The following is a 24,435-nucleotide window of genomic DNA, read 5'->3' as shown; positions in this document are numbered from 1 at the left end:
AGCTCTCTGCCTATATGAAGTCCCTGATCTAATGAAGGAGAATAATTATAAGTAGTAAAGAAATATATAAATACAACATAAGTTCTCTGAAGAAATCAAACAGTAATATAACAAAGTAATATATTTTCAGGAGTGAGCCTAGAGATGTGGTTACCTTGGTAGCTGGTCAAGGAAAACCTTTCTGGATAGTTGATATCTAAACTGAGACTTGAAGAATCAGGTGGAGCAAGCCAGGTGGAGAGGGCTGAGGCACGGGATGAGATGAAGTGTGGGGATTAGAATAGTTTAGGCAGAGGGAGCAGCATATATGAAGGATGCTACCCTTAGTCATTCTTGAACCCACCTACTTTCCTCTGTCTCTACCTGTACGGTTTCTAATCTTTCTTGATTTTCTTTAGTAGTGAGGAGGCAAATAGAAATATTTAGTTGTTTTCTTCCTTTGTTACACAAGTAGTAGTGAACTATACATCCTGTTTTACTATGTTATTTTTGGTTTAATAATTGTGTTGGAGGTGTCTTTTCATATTGCTATATAGAATGTTTATTCTTTTTTGTTTATAATCATAAGATATTCTAGTGTATACTTTACCATAGTTTATGTAAATTGACCCTATCAGTGGGCTTTTGAATGGGTTCCAATATTTTGCTGTTAAAAGCAAAGCTATAGTTAATAAGTCTGTGAATGTTATCTCACATTTGTGCAAATGTACAGTATCTATAATATCCTCAGATACTATATATAATTCTCAGAAGGGGAATTGCTGTGTCGTCAAAGGGCAAATATATTTGTAATTGTGGTAGATATTGTCTAAGTTGCGCTAATTTACATTTCTGATAGCAATGCATGAAAGTGCCTGTTTTTCCAGACATATATTTGAGTTATGTTATAAACTGTAGAATTTTCCAGCCTCATAGGTGAAAATGGTTTCCAAGTTTACTATTAATTTCTGTTTTTCCTGAGGGAAGGTTACCTTTTTTTTAGTTTTTATTTTGAGTTTTGAGTCATGGTTAGAATGACACATCCCATTCCAAGATAATGAAAGAATTCTCATGTTATTTAGGGGTGCTGTTGTGCTTTTATTTAAGAAGTTTGCATCATTGGGATGAGGGAGGTGGAAGAGGGAAAAGAGATAAAAGGTGGGAGCAGGAGACAACTTTGGGTGGTGAACACACAATACAATATATAGATGATGCATTATAGAATTGTACACTTGAAACCTAAATAATTTTATTAACCCATGTCACCCCAATAAATTCAATAAAAATGGAAAAAAGTTTACAACAGTGATCCTTTAGAACTTATTCTGTGGGATGTATCTAAATTACTCTATTTTTTCTGGATGTGTTCCTACTTGTTGCAATGCTGTTACATCACTGATTTGAGATGGTGTCCATATGTAATAATAAGTTCTGTATGATATAAGATTTATCATTTGCCTTTCTATTCAGTTCATTGGTTTGTTGGTCCACATGTACCAGCTTTGGAGTATTTAATGTAGCTATAATATTCCAATATCTTGTAGTCCTAATCCTACTTCATTGTTTTCTTAAAATTATCTGGCTATTTTAATTTATTTTCCATATGAACTTTAGAAACAGTTTACATATTAAAAATCTGTTGGTATTTTATTTAAATTGGGATTTCATGTTTATAGATTCATTTGGGGATGCCTACTATTAAAGAACAAGGCAAGTGATTCCATTTGTTTTCTTTTGTAGTTGTGCTTTAACATTTTACAGAAAATTTAAAAATTCTTATTTATTCCTGGGCTTTTAATCTTTTAATTTGTTAGCGGAATTGTTTCTTCCAAAACCTTTTAGTTGTTTTTTTCATATGTGAAAACTATTGAAGCCTGTTTATTTTATCTCATTGAGTTCACTCAGTATTTGTAGTTTTCCAGTTATTTTTTATATTTTAAGTTATGCACTGATATCATTTATGAAGATGTGTTTTAACTCTTCTTGTCCAGTATTTTTATTTTTCTAATCTCTTATCTAATTCTGTTTGTTATAGGTGACCTTGAGTATCCTTGTATTTCTGACCTATCTGGGAATGCCTGCATGTGTCTTTATTTTTTATGATACTGTCTCTGGGCTGTGATATAATTTACCCTGTTAAGGAAGCATCCATTTAATTATATTTTATTGGTCCCTTTAAAAAATCAAAATGTTTATTGCACTTTATCAAAAGCCATGTGATTTTTTTCTATTTGTATAAATGATAATTAATTATATTAATAGATTCCCAGTATTGAATCATATATTCTTATGATAAACTCCATCTTGTCATATGTTATTCTCTTCATATGTTGGTGAATTCTTTTTGCTGATACAATTTAGGACATTTATCATATATGAGCTTGTCCTGTATATTTTTAAATTTTGGTGCCGTTGTTATTATGTTTTGCTATAAGTTTACACTAGATTCATAAAAATAACTTGAATGTTTTATTTTTAAAATATTTTAAACAGTTTAGATAACAGTGGAATTATCTACTCTTTCAAGGTTTGGTGGAATTTCTCTGTGAAATCCTCAAGGCCAAAAGGTTTTGTGGTATGGACTCTGATAACCTTTTCCATTGGTGGGTAGAAAGGGATCTGTTAGATTTTTAACATTTCTGGAGATATTTTGATAAATTATATTTTCTCAGAAAAGTATCTCTATCATAAGTTCTTTATCTGTTTTTCTGCTTTCCTTAGGCTCTGGAGTCTTGTAACCTTTTTATTCTAGCTGTCCTCCCATCATCAGTGTCACCATAATTCAAGTTTTGTTAGTTTTCTTCTGGGTTATAGCCTCTGTGTTACAGCTGCTAGAATGTTTTATTTTTTTCTTTCTGCCATCCATGATACAAAATGTTACTAGATTAAATTCTAGACCTTGCAGGTCTTACTCATTAATATATGTTACCCAACATCTGGTACGGTACGTGGCAGGCAGGAGAGGCATGCCTGAAGAGTGCAGGCACAGCTCTGTGCTCATGGAGCTTAGATTTTAGTGGATAGTGCCAGATAAGAAACAGACATAAATAAAATCATGTCCAGTAGTGGTAAGTGCTAAGAAGAAAAATGAAAATGGATAAAAGGGATCAAGATAGTTGGTTGGGTGCCATTTTATCTAGGGTAATGAATGTTAAACAGAGACGTGAAAGGTGATAGCCACCAGGGAGAAGTATTTGAGGCAGAAAGTTTAGTAGGAACAAAGGTGTTGAGGTGAGAGTATTCTTGTTGTGTTTTAGGAATAGCAAAGACCTTAAGGAGTCGAGCTCTAGAATGAGCCAAGTTGCAAGTGGGAGAAGTCAGAACTACTGGTCAATCTGTGTACTTGGAGTGATGGGTGTTGAAAAGGGTAGGCAAATCACATAGGACATTGTAGAGCATTGTACGAACTTTGGATTTTATAGGTTAATTTGAAAAGTCATTAGTTTTTTTTTAGTTTTTTTTTTTTAGAGCAATGTGATATAGAGACTTAAGAGAAATTACTGTGACTGTTCTGTGGAGACCAGATGATAAAGGGGTACTGGTTCAGTTTGGGAAGGAGAATATGGATGTAATGGTAAAATTTGGGAGAAATGGTTGCATTTCAGTTATACCTTAAAGGTTGAGCAGTCAGGATTTGAAGGTGGATTGGATGTGGGATGTGAAAGAAAGAGCCATCATTGATTTATCTTTAAGGATTTATGGCCTGAGCAATCTGAAATTTAATGTCTCCATTTACTGAAATAGAGAGTTTCACAGAAACAGTAGGTTTGAACTAGAAATCAAGAATTTGGCTTTGGACATGTTAAGGTTGTGAATGATACTAGTGATCTAAGTAGAGGTATCAAATAGTAAGTTAGATATTGGATTCTGGAATTCAGAAGACAGGTTTCTGTGAAAACTCTTGAATGGCTTCCCATTGCTTACAAATTCTAAATTGTTAGCATCACATTTACCAACTCTTTTTTTCTGATCCCAGTTTACCTTTTTTTTTTTTTTGGTGACAGAGACAAAGAGAGGGACAGATAGGGACAGACAGGAAGGAAAAGAGATGAGAAGCATCAATTATTTTTTGTGGCTCCTTGGTCTCCTTAGTTGTTCATTGATTGTGTTCTCATATGTGCCTTGATTGGGGCAGTGGGGGGAGGACTATAGGAGAGCAAGTGACCTCTTGCTCAAGCCAGCGACCTTGGACTTAAGCCAGTGACCATGGAGTCATGTCTGTGATCCCATACTCAAACTGGTGACCCCACACTCGAGCCGGATGAGCCCGCGCTCAAGTTGGCAACCTCGGGGTTTTGAACTTGGGTCCTCTGCGTCCTAGTCCAATGCTCTATTCACTGTACCACCGCCTGGTCAGGCCAGCTTACCTTTCACATCTTGTCTCACACTGTTACCTTACATAGACCAAGCCAAACAGATTTTCTTATTTCTAGAACATGCTAGAATTTTTTAGTTTTATTTTTCGTCATTTTGATGCTGTTGCCTGTGCCATTCTTTATGCCTGACGTGCCTGTCACCTCAGTTCTGCTCATTGGAATTGTGTCCGTCATTCATGACTTTATACTAAGAGTTGAGAGAGAAGGGTGAGCCATGAAAAGGAAACTTCATGTTCAGTTGACGACATTCTCTGATGCCAGTGAACAGACTCCTGGCTGTCTTCTGTGTGCTTATTTTAATCTATGGCACGGTGTACTTTCTGTTAGTGATTCAAAGAAAGTTAATTTTTATTTTTTTAAATTTTCAGATGGGAACCTTTAAAGCACATGATGGTGAATATTTCTTAGAACCTATAATGAAGGCAGATGGGAGTGAACATGAAGATGATCATAACAAGCCACATCTTATATACAGACAGGAATTAAAGAGGAACTCTTTTCTTCATTCACATAAGCCTTGTGACGTTTCAGGTAAACTATCAAGGAAAAGTATTTGGGTTAAATTATGATTCTATTTGACTCTAACCCATGAGTACTCTTTTTATGGGTTAGAATTTGCATATTTTCTTTAAATATTGAAATATATGATATTTTAAACTTTCTTGACCCATTAGAAATCATCTAATGTCTGTATGCAATTGTGTTGTAGCAGACTGAACTTAAATCCAAAAAAATACTAAGTATATGGGATTTGTAGCCAATAACCATAGAAAGTTTTAATTTCAATGTGTTAGTCACACTAGTATGATTTAATTTTTTATCAGCAGAATTTTAGATAATTAAATAAAACAAACCTAAATAACAAAATGTTCAATTTTGCATGCTTTTAACTTTATATAAATGAAACATTGTGTATAGTTGGCTGTGACTTACCCATTTTGCTATGAGTGGTGAGTGAGGTTCATCTGCATTGGTGCATATGTAGCAGCTGTTCATTCATTTTCATTACTGTACAATATTTGAATATATCACAGTTCATATGTCTATTTTCCTGTTGAATTTTTGGGTTGTTGGCAGTTTTTCAATATTCTAAACAATGTTGCTATGAATATTCTTGCCCTGCCCCTTCCTGTATTTGAGAGTGTCTCCAGAATATATACATAGATACTAGGTAATTTCACCTTGTTTCGAAAAGTGGTTTTTATTAATTTATATTTTAGCAATATGAGAGAGGTATGTTTTCATCATTTTTTTCTCTGAAACTCAGACTATTAAAGACTTGTAATAGATTCGAACCTAGAAATCATAGATACCTTTGAAGTATAAATGTGTTGCTACTAACATGTTAAAGGTAGTATCCTTCTTTTCAATTCTTAAATTCTTAAATAGAAGTCATATTTAGAATTGTGTCCAGCTCAGTTGGTTAAGAGCGTCATCCCCAAATGACAAAGATTGTGAGTTCGATCCCTGGTCAGGGTACATGTTGGAAGCAACCAAAGAATGCACAAGTGACTGGAACAACGTATGAATGATTCCCTTCCCCCTCACCCCTCTCTCTCTTCCTCTCTCTGTCTCCCTAAAAAAAATTAACCAATTAAAAAATAAATTGAGCCCTGGCCTGATAGCTTGGTTGGTTAGAGTGTTGTCCTGGAGCACAGAGGTTGCTGGTTCGATTCCCAATCAGGACACATACAGCTGCAGCTCAATGTTCCTGTCTCTCTCTCCCTGCTTCTCTCTCTCTCAAAAAAAAATGTATGTCCACATATGTACATGAATCTTCACCATATCATTGTGTGTCATTCTATGAAGAATGGAGAAAGGCACCTGCAGTTATCATCAAAGTAGAAAATCTAGACAAAAGAGTTGCATTAGAAAGGATTTATTTGAGATTGTAGGTGTCCATAAACTATAGTTCCAAGTACTGAGATGCCATCTGTTTTGGGATATAATGATATGTAGGCCTTTGAAGGTTTTCCCTGGGAGTGCACTTCTTAACCTTTGCTATTGTAAGAGTGCCATTTTGGAGTGGTTCTCACTGTGTCTAAGGCCGTGTTTTAAATCTATTGACATAATAGATGCCTTTCTTATGCTTTTAATATGAGCATAAGGGTTTCATTTTTATGGCTTCAAAGAAAACACAAATGAGTGCAGCTTCACAATAGACCTCTACAGAAGGCAGCTTATGCTCACTCTGATCTGCCATTCAGAAGCAGCTTGTTTAATGAATTGTTTAGGTCCTTAAGAAGAAAACCACCAAGTAGACACTCTGAATGCATAAAGTTTCACACAATGATATGCAGGGTTTTGCATTCACAGTCAGTCTTCATTATCAGAAAGAACCTGGTTCAAGAGAAACTAGGCTTTTTTGTTTAAAAATTTTTATATGAAAGATTTATTATACAAACTACAAAAAGGCAAGTAGAAAGCTGTGAGGTTTAGTTTTCTTTTATTCATGATATATTTTTCCATAACATTTATCTACTAAAATGTTAAAGGTAGTATCTTTCTTTTCAGTTCTTAAATTACCTCCATTTTTAGGTACATTTACCATACATGTTTTTAATCACTACAAGAGGCAATCAATTAATGGCCTAAGTAATTGAGTGCTAATCATCATTTTGTCCATAAAAATAGAGTTTTGAATGTATTTAGTAAAATATTATCAAAGGTATTTTTCCTAATTCACATGATGTTGGTCAGAAATATTTTTCAGGATCTTATATATTCTATAGGTAAGCCTTCAGAAGAATTCTTCAAACAGGTGGGCTTAAAAATATAGCATATGAATCAAAGGGATTAAGAGGCAAAAGTTATTAAAATATCTATCTATTGATGGTTTTAATTTATTATGGCCCTAAAATGTTGCACTTCATAGTGGCTTCAGCTTTGATAATTAATTATTTTCTTTCTTTCTTTTTTTTTTTTTTGTTCAGTGAGAGGAGGGGAAACAAAGACAGACTCCTGCATGTACCCTGACCGGGATCCACCTGGCAAGCCCACTAGTGAGCAATGCTCTGCCCAACTGGAGTGTTGCTCCATTTCTCAGCAACCAAGCTCTTTTTAGCACCAGAGGCAGAGGCTATTCTCAGTGCCTGGGGCCACTTTGCTCCAACCAAGCCATGGCTGCAGGAGGGAAAGAGAGAGAGTGAGAGAGAGAGAGTAGTGAGAAGGGGAGGGGTGGAGAAGCAGATGGGCGCTTCTCCTGTGTGCCTTGACTGGGAATCAAACCCAGGACATCCATATGCTGGGACCAATATTCTACCACTGAGCCAACCAGCCAAGGCCTAGATAATTATTTTCAGCATCAGATTTCACCATGTGTCTTGGAGTCACAAGTTATACTTGGTAGCCATACCTGGTTGAGAATGCGAGGCCTCCTCATAGACATCGGACATAGTCTTAGTAATATACAGTGGAAATGGCAAAACACACATACAACCTAAAAAATGAACACCCCCTCTCCCCACACAAACAAAATTAAAAGCCTAGGGGAGGGATACCCTGTAAAGGCTGACAGGTATAAAAAAAAAATCTGGATTCTGTTCAGTGTAGCTCTGCTATGGCTCATCCTGGAGCAGATCAGAGCTGGTCTGTGTTCCTCAGGAGAGGCGAGCCCTGCTTCCAGGCACTGCCACTCTGTCCCCCTCATATCAGGGCCATGGGGGAGGAGTGGGGAATGTTTGCAGATCAAGGAAGAAGAGGACTTGCTGTGAGTGAAAAAGATTTTTCAGTGGGTCTGAGATGATGTTGACCAACTTTAAATTTTCTATGCTTTTTATAATTAAAAATATCATCAGTCTTCTAGTCTTTGAGTCCCTTCTACATATAAAGGATTGTACTGTGTAAATTGAGATGTTCTTTAGTTCAGGTTCTCGAAGCCCAGAATTTTTTGGGTATAAAAAATTACAAGCACAGAAATTTTACAAAACTGGGCCAAAGCCCCCCTAACTGTATTAGGAGTAATATGGCATGTAGCTCAAGGGGCTGAGCAACAAGCTGCCTTGGGTTTTATCAAAGGGGCGATGGGTAAACCGCATATTCTCCAATGCAACAAAACAAAGGATTTGTAGGCCCTTTCTAAGCAAAAGACGGAGGGAGGGCATATGTTAAAAATGTACCCAGGATTTGTTTTGACCAAGGTGACAGACACAAAACTACCGCCTTGGAAAGAAGGATTTATTGCAGCGCCCAAGAGAAAAAGGAGACCTGCCACGCCACACGGGGCCAGATGGGGCCGATGGTTAGGAGGCAGGAGGAGTGAGGGGAAGGCAGGGCAGAAGCCTTGTTCCCAGAGTGGTGGGAAGTTGTGAAGAAGGATGTCACCTGTTGGACCAAGAGTAAAACACAGATGCTGGTTTTTGTGTTGGAGAGTTCGTACCATGGCTCTAGTGTGCCCACGAACCTGCACGGCGGGAGGGGCGGAGGGGCTATAAACAACTTTGGCTGTTAGTTTTGTCCAGTGATTAATGGATGACAAATCAGTTTCAAAATCTGGCAAGGTTAGCTAGAACAAACCTACAGATGAACGGGGATAGCAGTTGTATCTTTAGAGTCCTGATGTATGTATGTGGAGAAGGGCGTGGGAAGCAAGGGAAGGTGAGGCTGGGAGGACTCCCAGAGGCAGACCTCAAAGGACTTGAAAGATTTTGTAGGCTACCCCACAGGCATGGGGGAGACAAAGCAGTTTTAAAGACATCGTATGATCTCTTACAATTGTATTACTCAGCTGCCAGCTTTATTTTTTAAAGATAGTTACTGGTTTGAATGTAAGATACTAAAGGCCGGGGAGACTGAAACAAAGAAAGCGGTTATCTTGTCAAAGGATTTAGATGTCAAACAAGTAAAGTGCACATAAATAAGTTGAAGATAATTTTGTTAAAGTTTTTCTCCAACTTAGAGATGGTAAAGATTTTTGTGTGTGGGTGTGTGTGTGGGTAATCTATTTGGATATTTCTGTGAATGCATGAGAACTGTCTTTTTAATGAAGTCATATTTATATACAGATTATTTCTCTCTTGTTTAAATATGATGATTTAATCAGCATCTGTTTTGGGCAACTTGGACATCGTTAATGTCAGCAGAGGCCACAGTTCACTTAGGGACCTGAGAATCAGGGAATACTGTTCTTCTTAAGGCTCAGTTACTGATTTTGAGACCTCGGCTTCTCTGTCTTAATATAGTATAGGCAGTGGATGGTGAATGGATGTAATGTTTCCTATATAGATGTCAAGTTTAGGGTTTCTAAACTTAGATACCTCACAGGTATAGGGTCCCAGCAGTTAACAGAAAGGAGTGAAGTGAGCTGTCATTGGGACATCCAGGTAGCCATAGGCCAATGGAATATATATATTTCTTGCAAAAGATGCATTTGGAATATATCATTGGGATACATTGGGATCTGTATTACCAGATCTTTAGCATTTTAGAGAGAAGTTAAACATTGTGGGGGAAATAGTTTGAAACATGAAAGCTGAATTTGTCTTGTTAGCTACCAATGTGCAATCTCTTACTTAATGATTGCTAAGGTCCCTGCCACTTAAAACATTTTATGAATTTATGGGCAGAGGAGATAGTGCCATCAATTAATTTAAAGACAGAATTATAAATATGGCCCTGGCCATGGCCAATGTTTTTCACCAATAACTTGTTAATGGTGTTTTTAAGGGTTAGCTCAAACTTCTAAATATATATAGAAATGATGCTAGAGATTCCACTGTTCTGGCCACTCTTTGTTAAAACTACTCTCAAAGATCACTTATGACCTACTTGCCAGAAGCAACAATCTCTGTCTTACTGTTACTTCATTTTAGGGGAATATTTCTTACTCTTGACCAACTCCTCCTAATAGAAGTTTCCTTTCTTTGGCTTCTCTGACAAACTTTGCTTCCAGCTTTGCTGCTTTTCTTTCTTACTATTTTTTTCCATTTCTTTATTTTATTTTATTTTATTTTTTTAATTCATTTTAGAGAGGAGAGGGGGGAGAGAGAGAGAGAGAGAGAGAGAGAGAGAGAGGAGAGACAGAGAGAGAGAAATGGGGAGGAGCTGGAAGCATCAACTCCCATATGTGCCTTGACCAGGCAAGCCCAGGGTTTTGAACCGGCAACCTCAGCATTTCTAGGTCGACGCTTTATCCACTGCGCCACCACAGGTCAGGCTCCATTTCTTTTTATAGTTGTTATTGCTTTCTCATCTTCTTTTATTTTTTATTTTTTCATTTAGGAAATTAAATTTAATGGGTGACACTGATCAGTAAGAGTACATAGGTTTCAGGTAAACATTACTAAGCAAAAGGCAGAGGAAAGGCATATGTTAAAAATGTACGTAGGATTTGTTTTGACTAAGGTGACAGACACAAAACTACCGCCTTGGAAAGAAGAATTTGTTTTCCCATCTTCTAAGTATTTTTAAATTGTTCTTCTGGACCACCATTTTACACCTTTTTGTTTATTTATTTTTTACAGAGGCAGAGAGTGAGTCAGAGAGAGGGATAGTCAGGGACAGACAGACAGGAATGGAGAGAGATGAGAAGGATCAATCATTAGTTTTTCATTGCGCGTTGCAACACCTTAGTTGTTCATTGATTGCTTTCTCATATGTGCCTTGACCATGGGCCTTCAGCAGATCGAGTAACCCCTTGCTGGAGCCAGCGACCTTGGTTTCAAGTTGGTGGGCTTTTGCTCAAGCCAGATGAGCCCGCGCTCAAGCTGGTGACCTTGGGGTCTCGAACCTGGGTCCTCTGTATCCCAGTCTGATGCTCTATCCACTGCACCACCACCTGGTCAGGCTTACACCTTTTTGTTTGTTTGTTGGAGAGAGAAGGACAGACAGGGACAGACAGACAAGAAGGAGGAGAGATGAGAAGCATCAACTCATAGTTGCGGCCCCTTAGTTGTTTATTAATTGCTTTCTCATATGTGCCTTTATGGGGGTGGGGAGCTCCAGCTGAGGCATTGACCCCTTGCTCAAGCCAGCAAGCTTGGGCTCAAGCCAGAAACCTTGGGGTTCAAACCAGCAACCTTTGGGCTCAGGTCAGCAACCATGGGGTCATATCTGTGTTCTTGTGCTCAAGCCAGCAACCTCGAGGTTTTAAACCTGGATCCTCAGAGTCCCAGGTCAATGCTCTATCCACTGTGCCTCTACCTGGTCAAGCATGCACCATTTTTTAAATAGTTTACATGATTTATATTTTTACTTCCTTAATTTAACTACTAATTTAAATGATAGATATTTTAAAAATGACTTAACTTTAGCTTGTTTTAAGATGAAATCTCAGGTCTACAACTGCCTGACATTCATGTTTCTTGGATGACCCAGTGACATCCTAGTGTTAGTACATCTAATCTGAAAACATTCTCTCTTCCACCTCCCTCTTTATACATACCCCCAAAAGAAACCCTTTTTCTTTTGGTGTCCAAATTTCTGTCTAAATCAAGCACCTGCTATAGTGGAAACTTAAGTGTTAATATTTGAAAAAAAATCTTTTTATTAACTAGGGGAGACTGATTTAGGTTTGCATAACAAATCTGTCTCAGCTACTCAGGTCTACTCTTTTGCTTTATTTGTTGATCAGTATTCCAAAGTGCATGAAAGTAGTTTATTTTCTTAATGAGCTATTTTTAGTCTTATTGTATTAGTAATGTTCTTAAGTTACATTTTGTCCCAAACCAGAGAAAAATTGTACATGTGAAATTTGACCTAAAAATAGTATAAAACGAGATTGTGAATTCTATGGTATTAGAAGTACTTCATATTATATTATGGAAATCTCTGTACTTGTCAAAGAACTTTTTTTTTTTTTTTGTGACAGAGAGGGACAGATAGGGACAGACGGGCAGAAGGGAGAGAGATGAGAAGCATCAATTCTTTATTGCGGCACCTTAGTTGTTCATTGATTGCTTTCTCATATGTGCCTTGACCGGGGTTTTGGGGGGTCTACAGCAGACCTAGTGACCCCTTGCTCATGCCAGCAACCTTGGGCTCAAGCTGGTGAGCCGTGCTAAAACCAGGTGAGCCCACGCTCAAGCTGGCAACCTCAGGGTTTTGAACCTGGGTCCTCCACGTCCCAGTCTAATGCATCAGCCACTGTGCAACCACCTGGTCAGGCCAAAGCACTCTTCATAGTCATATCTCATGGATCCTTAGAGTAACTCTGTGAGATATACTCATCCTCAACTTACTAATGTTTCCTGCGAGGGGAAGTAACCTAGTGGTGGTGTGATAGTTATTTGTTCCATGCATACAGGGTTATCTTATTAGCTGACCTATTTTGCCAGTTATGCTGTTTTTCATAATAGTGAAAAACATTAATAATGCATTACAAAGATAAAAATAGTGAAAAACATTTAATAATGCATTACAAAGATAAAAAATCAATCTTCTGTGTATCATGTTTGCTTTGTGTTGTCATTCTGTCTGTGACAATGTCCCAGAGCTCTGAAGTCCTATTTTATTTGTGATTTTATTATCTAGTTTTATTTCTAATGAGGTTGATGGTTCCCACATTGGATGAATTGTGTAAAATGGGCAAATGAATAAAAGGGGACAAAAATGCAGAAACCAGAGGTTTGTTTATCTGATCAGGTGCACTTCAAAAATATATAACATGGAAGCCAACTTGAAGGCCTTACATTCTAGGTGTGGTAACATTCCTTTCCAGCAGGATGACCTGCCTGCTCTGAAGAATTCACGCCTCTTTTTAACCTTCTTTTATTTATACTAGGTTTATATATTTTTTCTTTATACTAGGTTTATATATTTTTTCTTTATACTAGGTTTATATATTTTTTTCTTTATACTAGGTTTATCTTTTTCATACTTCATCATTAAACTGGAGGATGTTTTGCAGGTAGAGATAATGGTTCTTTTTAAGTTTTGAAGGCAAGTCCTTTTTTAATGTTTTCTCTCTGCTGTTTATACATGAATAGGAGAGAATTATTAATCTTGACGTGTAGGAAGAGCTATACCATACTCACAACCTCTAATTTAAGAATAAGCTATGTTGTATCTAAATACAACGGTATCAGAGCACTTTCATATTTGTTCCGATTTGATTGTCTCTCACTGTTTGTACAATTAAAGCTTCTCCTTTGTTGCTAAGAATTATAATTGTTTGTCTGCCTATGTCAACTTATTCTGATTCATGTACTTATCAAGTCTATGTTTGAGGAGGGATTGAGACTATTAAGCCTTCTTTGAAATATATAGTACATTTGTTTTCTGTTCTACCTCCATTAAGAATTTTTTCTGTCTTTGCTTTATATTAGTCCACCCCTGTTTTGAAATTCATTTGTAGGGCTCTGAGTCCCTTTGCAGCTTAGTAAAGCTCCTGTGATTTCTTTCTGGAGGCGATGTTAGCCTCCACTGCTAGAACTGAATGCATCTCCCTTTATCCTTTCTTACAACAGTGCTTGCCCTTCAGTGATCTGTCTACTCTCTTGTATTTCCTTTGGCTTCTTTCATGCTCTTAAGTCACATATTCTTTAAGAAATTTCTCCTTAATCTTTTCCATCCACAGTGAGATGTCTCCTCAAGTAGAAAAAAAAATCCTTTGCTCTAAATGTTTATTTTAATATTGAATGTGCTCTTCACTTTTAGCGATTAAAGTCTGAATGGAGGCATTAGTTTTTAGCTCTTTAACCAATTGTACCTTATTACAGACTCTTGCTTTACTGAAAATTTCTATTTGATTGTTTTATAATTAGCATCTTATTTATTCTCCTGTGGTTAATGTACCTGTTCATAATTTTATAAGATTAAGCTTGGAATCACTGGCCAAAGACTAACAAGTTAGGAGATATACTATTTATTCTGCATATAATTGACACTATCTTGCATTGTTTTAAAATTATTTATATGCCTCTGCTATTCCACCTGTTAGTGTTAAGATTTTATGTTTATATTCTTTAAAGTAAAAGGTTACATTTCATTTTAATTTTTACATTTTTACAGTATCTACTATTGTGAATATAGCTGCTGTGTAAAGAGTTGAATTGTTAATGCCAGAATTACTCTTCTGTTCACAGGTGTGTAAGACAGTTGTGTTCATTGAAAAGATGATTTGGGATCTCATAGGACAATCAACTCAGATATGCAAGTCAGAGAGGGCTTACTCTAGAAAAAGCTTATTATCTAAGACCCAAAAGATGAGTAGTTAGTTAGTCAGGGAAAGAGGAGAGGGTAAGATATGTTCCAGATAAAAGCAACAGCGTGTGCTAACACCTGGAGATGGGAAAGGACTTGAAGCACTTAGGGAACTAAAACTATTTAAAGCAGGGGGGTTACAGGAGGGAAACCTCTTGTGGGGGGGGAGGGGGAGGAGAGTGGAGGGGTTGGATGGTGATAGAGGGAGACTTGACTTGGAGTGGAAAATTTAAGACAAAAAAAGAAGTGTGAAATTCCAGGAGATGAGAAGATTATATGAGGCTGTAGAGGTAAGCAGGAGCAAACTTATAAAGGTCTCTGTTAAACCCTGTTAAAGGATTTAGGCTTTAACTTGACACAAGTCCAGTGGGTGCTAGAGGTCATCTCCCCCAGTAGTTCAAAGTAATGTCCTGGTATAGGGTCTGATGACTATTTTGTTTGGCCTCAGCTAACTGCTGTTATTGGAGGCAGAGCAGTAATCAGCCACACCCACCATCCCACCATGCTCATGGGGTCATGTCAATGCAACAAACTATAGGCTACGAATGAATGGGGAGTGGGGGTAGGTATCCAAAGAAAAATTAGGGACTGTTGTGGGAAGTAAGATGAATAGATGCTGGCTAGAGAAAATGAGAACATGCACAAAAGAGTGGACAGTTATGATATCGATGTTGAAAAAATTATGTTGGAGGGCCCTTTGAGCGAATTACGTTGGAGGAGCCTTTGGCCTCAACTGCAAAAGAGATGCCAACAACTGAGAAGCAGTGGAAGACAGGTATGTTTTGAGTTTAATGGGTTAACAGTTAAACTGTGTTTTGAGAGAGAGAGAGAATGCACAGAAGACTAGAGATATTATTAGTCACTGAAATACAGACTATGGTAAAAGAAATAGAACCCGAACTGTTATTGTAAAACTGTTCAGAATTTTCAGTTAACTCACTTTTTCACTGCTGCAGTATTTTATAATTTTGCATATCTTGCAGGATATTGGAATTACCAGATGACTACCTCTTAGTTTTAGTTTTTTTAATTGGAGAGTGCAAATCGAAAGGCCAAGGCAGAATTTAGGTTGTGACTTTTAAAATCTGATTGTGTAACTAGAAAATGGAAGAAATTTCTGCATGAGCTGTCTCTTCAGTATGTCTGCTACTAGCCCTGGTGAACTCAGTCATAGTCTTCAACAGGAAAGAGAAAATTTATGGTATAGGGTCAATAAATCAAAAGCCTTCCTTTGTTTCCCACCTCAAGGTGGTCCAGAAGAAGGAACACAAGAGTGGGGTGCAGACATGTGTACAGGTTATTCCTGCTTCACATTCTGGGGTGGGGTTGGACATTGAATACATGAAGTAAAAAGCTGACTGCTAAGAGGAGACCCTGTTCTTGTTCCACATTAATAACTCTGGAGGATGAGTCCTCAACTTTGTCCCAACATGGATTTGTTTATCCATTTGTTTATTCATTTGTAAGTTATTAGAGTACTTCCTTCACTGGAACTATGGAGGTTCTGGGGCCTGCTTAACATGTCTGACTCACGGCCAGCCTGTACAGGTACAAATGTTGTGAGGGAGGGAGAGAAGGCATCAGGAGATGAAGCCATAGTGGTAGTGGGAGGCTAGATCATGTAGTTATGGGTGAACCCAGGTGTGGGCCTGAAAATTAAACACATTAGCAGGGTTAAGAAAAAGAATAGAATACTTATGAATATGGAAGTCTTAGCATTTCATCCAAGGCCTTGGAAAGGGTCCTTGTAACTGAGAGACCAGAATTTTAAGCTACTTTAGGTTCATGGTAAATCCACTTCAACACATAGGACATTGTAAGTCACAATAGCAATTTTGACTGTAACTCTAACAATGGAAGCCACTGTAGGGTTTTGAGCAGAGGAGTGACATGATCAGCTTACATTTCAAAGGGATTGCTCATTTTGTTGGATGGAGGAAAGACTAGCAGAACAAGGGCATAACCAGGGAGGGTTAGAAGGATAGTGAAAGAATTATGTTGAGATATGATGAGGTCTTGAATTATGGTGGTAGCCATGAAGGTTGTAAGAAGGGGCCTGACACTATGTTTTTTTTTGTTTTGCTTTTGTATTTTTCTGAAGTCAGAAGTGGGGAGACAGAGAGACAGACTCCTGCATGCTCCTGACTGGGATCCACCCCGCATGCCCACTGGGGCATGATGCTTTGCCTATCTGGGCCATTGCTCCCTTGCAACTGGAGCCATTCTAGTGCCTGAGGTGGCGGACATGAAGCCATCCTCAGCACCAGGGCCAACTTTGCTCCAATGGAGCCTTGGCTACAGGAGGGGAAGAGAGAGACAGAAAAGAGAGGGAGTAGGGTGGAGAAGTAGATGGATGTTTCTCCTGTGTGTCCTGACTGGGAATCGAACCTGGGACATCCACACACTGGGCTGGCACTCTACCACTGAGCCAACCGGCCAGGGCCCATTTTGATGGTCAGGTTGATAGGTGGGTGGGTGGGTACAGAGGTTCAGGGTTGAGTAAGAGAGTTGTCACAGTATTCTAAGGTGGTTCTTTCCCCCTCTCAAAGCAAATGGAAGGATCCAGTTGTTACTGAGATGAGGAAGTCTGTGGGGACCACAAGTTTAGGAAGGTATATCAGCAGTAGATTGTAGACATTTTGAGTTTGAGATACCAATTAGAAACCTAAATGGAGAAAAGACAAGTAGACAATACAATATATGAGTTGCAAGGTCAGTATGAAGGTCTGAGCTTGAGATAATAGAAATGATATTTAAAGATATAAGGTTGTTTGAAATGTATAGGGAATGGATTAGATACAGAAGAGAAAAATGTCCAAGAGTTAACCATGGGTCATGCTAATGTTTAGCAGCTGAGGAGATGAAGAAAAAGATAGGATGTTGAAGTGTAGAGGCCAGAGAGGTAGTGAGACAACTGAGAAATGTGTGTCCCAAAGCTTTAATGAAAGATTTTCAAAAATGTTGGACTAGTTAATTGGCTAAGTGGTGTTGAAAATTCAAAGAACAGGATTTGGGGCTGATTGTTGAATTCTGCAAACTTCGAATGATTGGCAACCTTAAATGTTGTGCTGATTGGAATAGGTTCAAGAATATTTGCATGTATAAAAGTTATAAAGCTAAGATAATGGGAGGACAGTTAGATGAACTATCTTTAGGCCTTCCTTGTTGAGGACTAATCCTGTTGTGAAAACCTTCATTTAAAAAAAGTGATACATTAAATTTTGGGATATGTAGAATAGTAAAAATGAAGGAATTTTTAAAATATTGAACTTAATATTCAGCAAATTTGCTCATATATTCTAATAGATACTCTTGTACATGAACAGTCATATTGAGAGTTCCAATCTTTCAGTCTTTTATTTCTTTTTCTTTATTGCACTGGCTAGGATTTCTAAATCAACATTGAATGGAAATGGCAAAAATGAAAATCCTTGTCTCATCACTGATTTTAGAAGGAAAGCTTTCAACTTTCAACCTTTTCTAATATGTACCGGTATTATGTCTGTTGTTTTTCGTAGGCACCCTTTATATCTTTATATGATTAAGTTTCCTTACATTCCTAGCTTAACAATTTTTATTATGGCCTGACTAGGTGGTGGCACAGTGGATAGAATGTCAACCTGGGACACTGAGGACCCAAGTTCTAAACCCTGAGGTTGCCGGATTGAGCGTGGGATCATAGACATGACCCCATGGTTGCTGGCTTGAGCCCAAAGGCTGCAGGCTTGAGCACACAGTAACTGGCTTGAGCAAGGGGTCATTGGCTTGGCCGGAGGGCCCCCCTCTTCCTGGTCAAAGCACGTATAAGAAGCAATCAATGAGCAACTAAGTACTGCAACTATGAGTTGATGCTTCTCATCTTCTCCCTTCCTGTCTGTCTCTCTCTCACTCTCACTAATATACACACACACACACACACACACACACACACACACACGAATGATATTAAATTTTATCAAGTTTTTTTTTCTCTGCATATACCAAAGTAGTTGTGTAATTATTTTCTTTGTTTAATCAATTGGTCTCAAATGGTAAGTCTATCTTGTGTTTTTTACCAGAATGGATTTGGTAATATTTTCTTTAGAGCAGGGGTCTCAAACTCAACTCAGCATGTGGGCCGCAGAGCAAGATCACAGCCGTTCAGCGGGCCGCACTAGGTCTACAAAAGGCAACTGTTACGTAACACTTTTCAGTGTCACAAAACGACCAGAAACTGTAGTTTGTGGATTAGTTTGCAGGCCGCAAAAAATTGTTCGGCGGGCCGCGAGTTTGAGACCTCTGCTTTAGAGTCTGTACATTTATTGATATGTTCATGACTAAATTTGGTCTGAAAATTTTTCCTGATTGTATAGGCAAAGAGCGAAGAAGATGAATGCATGTTGGACAAGAATGGTTAAAATGGCATAGTATATGAATTGTTTAAGGACATCATCATTTTTTTATATACTTAATCTTTTAGATTTACTTCTCAGGTGGAGGATGGAAGTGAAAATTATTTAATATATTTGTGAAGAGCCATAAATGTAGAATTTTCTATCTAAGGTATTAAATCATGAATCAGCCATATAGTTCATTTTACAGTTTTCTTTTGGTTGGTTTAGCAAACACAACTTAATTATGAATGCTTAGTGAAGTAAATTTTAATCTTTGGCTCCTATTGCTTAGCCATGTGATGCTGTCCCTGTGAAGAGGAAGCAAAGATTTTAATTATTTGCAATTAGAATCTGATTCAGCATTGCAGCATTCAAAAGCAGCCCTATTTAAAGACATGAGACTGAGCTACTCTTATAGTGAGTACAAATGCCAGAGAAAACGGCAAAGGGATGGTGATGGTTCATATTGGTGAATGTCATTACTGCTGGTGTGAGAGGTGGGCCCATTGCCAGGTCAGGTGACAGATACATTAGTTCATGTGGAGAACATCCAGACCTCTGGACCTACTCCAAGGAGGCTGCTTCTTGGGCTTTCCTTCCTTGGAAGAGAGCCAGGACACTGAAGGGAAAACTCCCTTAGTCTGACCTGTTAGTCTGCAGCCTGCAACTTCTTCTGCACATACACAGATGAACACATATCTAGTGAGCTGATGTTAGATTAATATGGTGCTAAGTAAGATTGATGGAACATTCTTTTAAAAAGTGATGTTTTATGGCCTGACCTATGGTGGCGCAGTGGATAAAAGTGTCAACCTGGAATGCTGAGGTTGCTGGTCCAAAACCCTGGGATTACCTGCTCAAGGCACACATGGGAGTTGATGCTTCCTGCTCCTCCCCCTCTTCTTTCTCTTTCTGTCTCTCTCCCCTCTCTAAAAAATGAATAAATAAAATCTTTAAAAAATAAGTTGTGTTTTATTCTGAGATGTAGCATAAAGTCAAATAACGAAACACCTACTTGTGATCCTTGGCTGGATAGCACAGTTGGTTAGTATGTGGACCCAAGACCCCAAGGTTGCTGGTTTGACCTCTGGTCAGGATATATTCAAGAATCATGCCTGACCTGTGGTGGCGCAGTAGGATAAAGCGTCGACCTGGAACACTGAGGTTGCCGGTTCAAAACCTTGGGCTTGCCCGGTCAAGGCACATATGGGAGTTGATGCTTCCTGCTCCTCCCTCCCCTTCTCTCTCTCTCTCTCCTCTCTCTCTAAAAATTAATAAATAAAATATAAAAAAAAAATTAAAAAAAAAAAAAAAAGAATCAACCCATAAATGCATATATAAGTGGATCAACAAAGTGATGTTTCTCTCTCTCCTTTCTTTCGTACTAAAACCAATCGGTAATTTTTTTTAAAAATACATGCTTGAAAATAAGAGTTCGATCTATTAATGATCTCAGAGTTTGATTGTTTTACACCTTTGTCCAAAACTAAAAATAGTGGACTTAATAAAAGCTGATAAAACTGATGTGAATGGAAACTGATTCCATGATAAAGATATTTAAGTACTAGTAAGATACCACATAGTGGTTTTACCTTTAACAGTTTATATTCATTTGGTAAATGGCTTTAATTAGACCTAAGTTTTTCAATGTTAAATTTAATTGGAAAGATACCTTTTATTTTTGAAAATATTTTAAGCAAATATTAATAGAGGAGTATTTCACGTGAGAATTCTATTTTCAGTCAAAAACTGTTTTCAGGAATTGTAGAGCCTGGAGGAGTCAGTTATAACGGCAGGAATATAAAGAATGAGTTAAAGCCTAAGCTTAGATTACATTGTAGATTTTTTTTTGTTATAACTTTTTCAAAAATATTCAATAAAAAAAATTATAGTTAATAATAAAAGAAGCAAATGCTCATGCTCATTTCAACAAGTTACTTTGTGTAGAAAAAAAATCTTATACCAGTACTTGAATTGAAAGAGAGAAAATAAGTTATAATATTTGTAAATTCTCACTTTGAACTAACTGCATTTTGGCAGGATTTAAGAGTGCTTATACTTAAAATGACCTCAAAGCATTTTTGGAATGATTACACATACAGGAGGCAGATCAACAGATACTGTGCGAACTCTTCTAACTCAGGAGCAACTCATGTAAAAGTCTGGAGAACAAAGGGAGTTCTATGTTGTTTGTTAAGTTATAGTAAGTGGATATAGTTTAGAAGTGGACTGCCCTGAAGACTCTTCTGAAGATAGCAAGATAAGATTGATAAGGCAGAGTTCTGTACTGTGTCAATTTTAATAGTGTTATGCTATATTCTAACCAGCAGCCCTCCACACTTGCAAAATAAGTTCACTAGATATGTGTTCAACATGAATTCTGAATAACTGATTTTTTTTTAAGGAATGCATTTACCTTCTAAGATTTTTAAGCATCTTTTCAAGAAATGATAAGAGTGGGAGTTTTATATATCACATTGTTAAATATATAATTGTCGCCTGACCTGTGGTGGTGCAGTGGATAAAGCGTCGGCCTGGAAATGCTGAGGTCGCCGGTTTGAAACCCTGGGCTTGCCTGGTCAAGGCACATATGGGAGTTGATGCTTCCTGCTCCTCCCCCCTTCTCTCTCTCTCTGTCTCTCTCTCCTTTCTAAAATGAATAAATAAATAAAAAATAAATAAAAAATCTTTAAAAAAATATATAATTGTCTATCTAAATTCTTCTGAATTTTGTGTTACATTTTTGGTTAGTTTGTCTTAGTCTCATTTTGCTTAGATTTCCTGACAAAGGATAGGATTTGACTATGTGGAAAAGTACTTTGTAAAAGGCCAAGGGATACAATTTCTCTTCTGTACTCTTCATGTGTAGAGGTTGGGAAGCCAAAAGATGGAAAGAGACACTTAGTGAATATTCCTTCCCACTGAGAAAGAAATGTTAAAGGCTTTGAATTTATGAATGGATGTGTGTTTATTTTCAACTCATGATCTGTGCAAAAATCCTTGATTGAGCTTATTAGGAAAATATGTCTTACAGATTTTTAGAGCAATCCCCATGGGTTGGCTTCTTGAGAATGTGGAAGAAAGGGTATTTACTCTGTAATACTTGACCAATGTACTCTTTGCCCTTTCAGCACAGTTAGCAAGAGACTAGAATTTCTTGCTGGATGCAGGATTAAAGGGAGTGATTTTATGGGTTTTCCAGTGCCCTCCTTTTTTTCTTTTTGGGGCGCTAGAATGAAAGGACAGTACCAGATCTTTCTCAAGTCTATGCAATGTAGAGCTAGCTGCATTTATATCCAGTCTTGATTCAGCTCTATATTTTTGTAATGCATGGAGAAATAGACCCATATTTAATGAATTTGAGTAGCTAGTTCCTCTTTTAGTTTTGTAGGAGGCAGCATTTTCCATTATGATCCTGGTTACTAAATTCTTAACATTCTGCATGTATTACCATATGTGACCTTTAGAAGAGTCATGTGATGTGGCATTCAGATGTAATAATTGATATTGAGGAAATCTGAATTCATTTCTTTGTTATGCCACTTATTTAGTTGATGGCTGATGAAATAGCATGTAACCTGGGTGTCACATGTCTGTTTCAAAATGCACACTGTAATAGTAACTGATTCAGGGATGCAGTGTGGACTAATGATGTAATGATTCTTTTATGTTTCAAGTTTCAGCAGGCCACAGGCAAGTCCACAGTCTTTTCCAAACTTAGTAGTAGTAAGTGCAGTTCTAATTATTAATTTGTGAATGTCTTTGAAATGGTGAGTTAGAGTTCTAATACTATTGACAAATCATGGAGGACTATAGATTTTCAGAAGTTTTTGCCATAGAATACTACTGTTGTAAAAACCTAATAGGTTCCAAATTATATTTTATTATGTGACCCTGGGCAGTTTACTTAACATTCCTGTTCATTTTCTTCATGCATAAAATGCGAGAATAATAGTACTTACCTTATGGAGTTGTTAATAGTACAGGAGATTACTTATGTGAAGTGTACCAGCACTTGGTAGAGAGCGAGCACTCATTAAGTAATGTTTGTTGTTGACGATAGTAGTATTAGTAACAAAACTCAGTTTGGCAACTTAGGACATAATAAACCCATAAAACAGTTTAAATCATAAGAAAACAAATTAGATTTTATAATATATCTGATATGATCACTCTTATTTCAAAGCACACCCAGTTCTTTGAGTTGGGAGTCTTCCTGGGCATTTAACAAGTGGTTTGAAATGTTGATGGTCTAGAATATACTTCATTTGATTCTGTGCCTTCATATTTAGAATGGGGGGTTACCTGCTATTAGACAAGTATAAAGCTTGTTTTCTCATTTGGCCAAATAGAGTATTGTTCTAGCCTCTGTATAGAGGCCAAAGTGAATTTCATACTTGATATCAGGAAAGTCAAAGGCAACCTCTTCATCTTTTAAGTATGTTATTGTACATTGAAATTAATATCACCCTTACCTTGAAGTTCTTTTGCCTTGTTCCTCAATATAGTCTTTTCTTCAATCTCCATCCCAACTTTCCATCATTTTTCCTTGCTTTCTTTTAATCCTTTCTGCTTCTTTTCATGAACATTTATTGAGAACTTATGAGAGCAGAACACATTGCCCTCCAAAAGTGTTCTCAGTGTTTAGAGAGTTTATAGACTGGTGATGAGTATGTTTAATGGTGGGCTGGTGGTTGTCAGGGGCTTGGTATGTATCTTGTGGGCAATATGGGCCCATAGAAATTTTTGAGTAAGGATGAGATAAAAGGGATATTCCTTAAAAAAAGAAGGGATATTCCTAAAAATCATTTTTTTTTGGATATAAATAAAGGATGACTAGGAGGGATAAGAGATTAAAGGTAGTAGGACCCTTTGGGAGACTGTCTAATTTTGCATTTATGATTCTAATTACAGGTGAAAAAGACTTGAATGAGTTTAGAGGCAAGGGCATTGTGACAACAGGTGCAATACTAGGAACATTTTGAAGGAGAAATAGCAAAGATAAAGAAGAGCCAATGGTAGTATACAGTTTAATGTGTCATGGATATTAGAGGATATTGCTCATAGTAGTCGAAATAGGGAAACTTGGAATAGGAGATGAAAATGATATTAATTTCTGTACATTTTTTGTATATTTTGAATATGAGGCTATGGTAGGATTTTCAAGTAGAATTATAGGTCTCTAATTACTATACATTCACTAAATTTTTTTTTTTTTTTTTTTTTGCCAAAACAGGGATTTCCCCCTGCCCCCAATTCTGTGAAGTAGATATGTTAGTGATAATGTCTTTCCATAATGGTGAGATGTGAATGAAGAGGTGCAGGAAAACTGTTTAATAGGTTGCCTACACCTAATATAAGTAATCAGTTATGTTAGTTATTAACACTGTCATCACATCTGTATGCCAGAAGCATGAAGATGGTTAGAGTTATATAGTCTTCAGTTCTAATGTCAAGAGTCTAGCTCAGTCCCAGGCTGATGATGGATAATTAAGGCCAAGTTTAGAGTACCACCCTGTGACATAGTACAATTAAGAATCTCATTTCATGCATTGTAATTCTACTCA

The 24,435-nt window shown here is 37.3% G+C and overlaps 1 protein-coding gene across 1 annotated transcript in view; it reads left to right on the top strand.

The window, feature by feature from the left end:
- Positions 1-24,435, top strand: part of ADAMTS20 (ADAM metallopeptidase with thrombospondin type 1 motif 20) — a 223,736-nt gene that overhangs the window by 27,643 nt on the left and 171,658 nt on the right. Inside the window, exon 3 of the mRNA XM_066258150.1 lies at positions 4,724-4,886. Coding sequence (XP_066114247.1) covers positions 4,724-4,886 — 163 coding nt within the window. The remainder of the gene's footprint in view (positions 1-4,723; positions 4,887-24,435) is intronic.

The sequence above is a fragment of the Saccopteryx bilineata genome, chromosome 2 (assembly GCF_036850765.1).
Source record: "Saccopteryx bilineata isolate mSacBil1 chromosome 2, mSacBil1_pri_phased_curated, whole genome shotgun sequence".
In the NCBI taxonomy this organism is placed as follows: domain Eukaryota; kingdom Metazoa; phylum Chordata; class Mammalia; order Chiroptera; family Emballonuridae; genus Saccopteryx; species Saccopteryx bilineata.
Note: the sequence above shows the minus strand (reverse complement) of the source record. Positions and strands in the feature narration are given on the sequence as shown.